The sequence below is a fragment of the Cyprinus carpio genome, chromosome B14 (assembly GCF_018340385.1).
Source record: "Cyprinus carpio isolate SPL01 chromosome B14, ASM1834038v1, whole genome shotgun sequence".
NCBI lineage: Eukaryota > Metazoa > Chordata > Actinopteri > Cypriniformes > Cyprinidae > Cyprinus > Cyprinus carpio.
Genome location: NC_056610.1, coordinates 25420355 through 25423773, shown reverse-complemented (window position 1 = coordinate 25423773; position 3419 = coordinate 25420355). Strand labels below are relative to the sequence as shown.

At 34.4% G+C, this 3419-nt stretch overlaps 1 protein-coding gene across 1 annotated transcript; it reads right to left on the bottom strand.

The window, feature by feature from the left end:
* Positions 1 to 411: 411 nt before the first annotated feature.
* LOC109092131 (microfibril-associated glycoprotein 4-like) lies at positions 412 to 2143 on the bottom strand. Its single transcript, XM_042738821.1, has 5 exons — positions 2128 to 2143; positions 1862 to 2010; positions 1494 to 1590; positions 1194 to 1352; positions 412 to 995 (listed from the first exon to the last, which is right to left on the bottom strand). Exons 1-5 carry the CDS (start codon positions 2141 to 2143, stop codon positions 739 to 741), a joined length of 678 nt encoding a protein of 225 aa, XP_042594755.1. The 3' UTR covers positions 412 to 738.
* Between the last annotated feature and the right edge of the window lie 1276 nt (positions 2144 to 3419).

Genomic DNA, 3419 nt, shown 5'->3' with positions numbered 1-3419 from the left:
AACTTAAAACTTAGTAAATTGATTCCTTTGAGTGTTTTTAAGTTAAGAATGAGATGTTTTGAGTTGGACTCCCTCACATGTCAATGTTTTTAATTGAGATTTCATTGTAAGTGCATAATTGGCTTTCAAACTGTTTCTATAAATTTATTTGTTTTTATTTTCATGTTTTTTTTTGTGTGTCTTTGTACGTATGTAAGGATGTGATGTAATTCAGCTGCCTATCTTGGCCAGGTCTCCCTTACAAAAGAGATTTTTAATCTCAATGGGCTTCTCCTGGTTAAATAAAGGATAAATAAAATAAATAAAAAAAAAAATAAAAAATTGTTTGATGATCTGAAACATTAAAGTGTGACAAACATGCAAAAAAATAAGAAATCAGGAAGGGGGCCAACAATTTTTCACACCACTGTATATATTGCTTTGATAATAAACTTTTATTGCTTTATTCCAGCTGCTGCAGTGGGACACAAAGGAAGTCATGACCCCGATTTCAACACATTTGTTTTATTAAAGAGGGCAAAGGATTTTTCAGGAACCTGAGTTCTTTTTTAATATATTTTTCATTTAAGACAATATGAGTGAAATATTTCATATTTGAGGTTTCTTCACGTTTTGAAACAATTTTCATCATAAAAAGCCAATGGACTTGTTTGTCACCATATTTAAGAAAGAACCACATGTATGCATGAAGTTGTGCATGTGCGCAAAAGCTGCAGTGAAGCATTTGTAAGCTCTGCTCTACATCACACGTCTGATCTTCATGGTGATGGACTTCAGAGGATCCCAGCTGTTCTTCCAGAAGTACCAGGTGGCTCCAGTATCCATTAATGTACCATCATTCTCCCACAAATAGTGACCAGTGGGGTTTGTGTAATAACAACTGTTGTACCAAAACCCTCCACCAAAGTATTTCATAGCACAATTCTTTCCTGAATTATCTTGGTCTTTGTCATAGGTGGAGAACTTCATCCCATTGTGATAATATAAAGAGTCACCTACAGAAAGGAGAAACTTTCATTGGAGACATTTTCATTTAGACATCTAAAATAAAGTGACTTTAAAAAAATAAATAAATAATATGTTTTATTAAAAGCATTAGTTTAAACATTATAGTTAAAACACTTTCATTACTATCATTGTATTCACTCATATATTCAGAAATTGGAAACTAAAATGACAGCAGTTTGTTTCACCTGCTCCTCCATTTACAAAGCCGCTCACTTGCAGTTTGTACCCATCAGCCTCAGAGCCCACAGAGAAAGACTCGTACAGAGCGTAAACCTTCTTCCCTTCAAAGTCTACTCTGAGTTTATACTGGTCCTTACGCGTGAGCTGATGAAGTAACTCTAAACCTGTTAAAAACATGAAATAAAACTGGTTTAATAACTTTAATTACAAATATAATCTGCATTTTTACTGCAGTCATGTCTTTGATTGTTTATTCTTTCAATTTTTGCATTTTTAAGCACAAAACGTCTCACAAAAACACTCACCCAGCCAGTGTTCGCCTGTTGTATTACCAAAACCCTTCTTATAACTCTCCCATCGCCTAAAGAAATTCACCTCGCCGTCCATTCGCCTGAGAAACACCTGAAACATTCAGAAATCATTCATCGCTTTCACACATCATTCATCTTTTAAAAATATGTTAAAGGTATAAAACCTTTGAAAAGCTTTATTGTAACTAATGTAAATTCTGTTGTGTGATTTCTAACAGATATGAAGAGCACAAATAAAAGAACTGAGCAACTATTTGCATAACAGCTTATTATAGTTACTAGAAATCATGGTGTCATTCACACTGGGGTGCATCTGACAATAAAATATCCTTCTGCAAGATAAAACACATTGAAATGCTTACTGTCCAGTGTCCTCTGTCATTTTTTCCACCGGACTCCACATCACAGTAGACCTGCACCGGTCCATCTGCTGTGATGATGGTGTACACACCACTAGTGCTATATTCACCCGCATAATTATCAGAGCAGTCTTTGGTACAAGAAATTTGACCTCATCAGTGCCCATCAAGACGGGAAACAGAGCAGACAAACACAGCAACACCTGAGAGACACAAATCTGAGTCTGATGATCGACGTCTGACAAAATCACACTCACATTCTCACATACAGAAACTCACAATCATGTTTGTGATTATCGCTTCAGATGTCCAGCTCAGAGGATCAGATTCACCTGAAAAACAGTTCAGACAAATACAGTCACTTTATTAGAACATGAACATGCATTCTGCCATTTTCTGAAGAAAGAAACCATATTATAGATTTGCTGAGAACTGCATAATTATAAAACTCACCATATGCACTCAGATTCTTGTGAATGCTCAGGCGATGGATGCATCTTTTTATATCTGATCATCAGGATCCTCCTCTTTATGTGACATTTACCAAAAAAATTTTTTTTATAGGACAGTCATAGCTTGGATCCCATAGAAGGACAAATTTTGTTCTTTTTGCAACCTGTTCTATTATCATCAGAGGAATTGAAAAGGAATTTTTTTCAACATTGATTTTATATGATTGCAACCAACACTTCAAGAAAAAATGAAAAAGTTTAAGGGCTAGTTCACCCAAAAATAAAAATGTTTTCATTGTTTATTTATCCTCATGTTGTTCTGAACCTGTATGAGTTTCTTTCTTCTGTTCAGCTTAAAATATTTTAAAGAATGTTGATAACCAAACAGATGTTGGGAGAGAGTAGAACTGTCCCTTTAAGAAAGCCCTTATTGTTCATTCATTTATAATTAAAAGTAAAGATTTTCTTAGCTTTAGGTGTTTGCAGACTTCTCCTGATGACTTTCTGATATGCAGACATACAAAAAATGTTGGTTGATGTTGGTGGCTGTAATTGAACACTATTGCAGTGACATGCCTTTGAAAGCCTGCAGCATCATTTACCCAGCTAACGAAAATATTCTAAAAATGTTCCGCTAATGTTCCCATTAAGCTATAATAACATATTTTAACCTTGTCTCAACATTCAAAACATCCAGTTTTTAACTTTTTTTCATTGGTCATGTAAACATTAAGGAAATATTCCATTTTATCATTTTGCAAACAATATGGGAATGTTACTTTTGAGTGTTCTATGAACATTCTGAAATGAGCGTTATTGTATTGCTAAATAATGTTTTGACAGATCGCTGGCATGATGAACTTGAAGCACTACAATGACTCTACTTTTTCACCACAGATGTTTTGAAATTGTTCCAATGCCTTGAAATGTTGCAGTTTTTGACCTAATGTCCTTCAGTCATGAATTAACTGCCGAAAACGTTAAATAACATTACAATCACGCTGGACATTACAATGTTTTAGAAACATTTCAAAACAATGTTCCTACAGTAACCTAAATTTGTTACCTGGAATGTCACCAGAGAGATATTTTGCTTGCAGGACAGTTTT

What these genes read in the sequence shown, in the direction of transcription:
- LOC109092131 (XM_042738821.1), bottom strand. An exon ending in ATGACAGAGGACACTGGACA is followed by an intron (nt 1,591 to 1,861) that starts GTAAGCATTTCA and finishes TGAATGTTTCAG; the next exon opens with GTGTTTCTCAGGCGAATGGA. An exon ending in AACAGGCGAACACTGGCTGG is followed by an intron (nt 1,353 to 1,493) that starts GTGAGTGTTTTT and finishes TGTTTTTAACAG; the next exon opens with GTTTAGAGTTACTTCATCAG.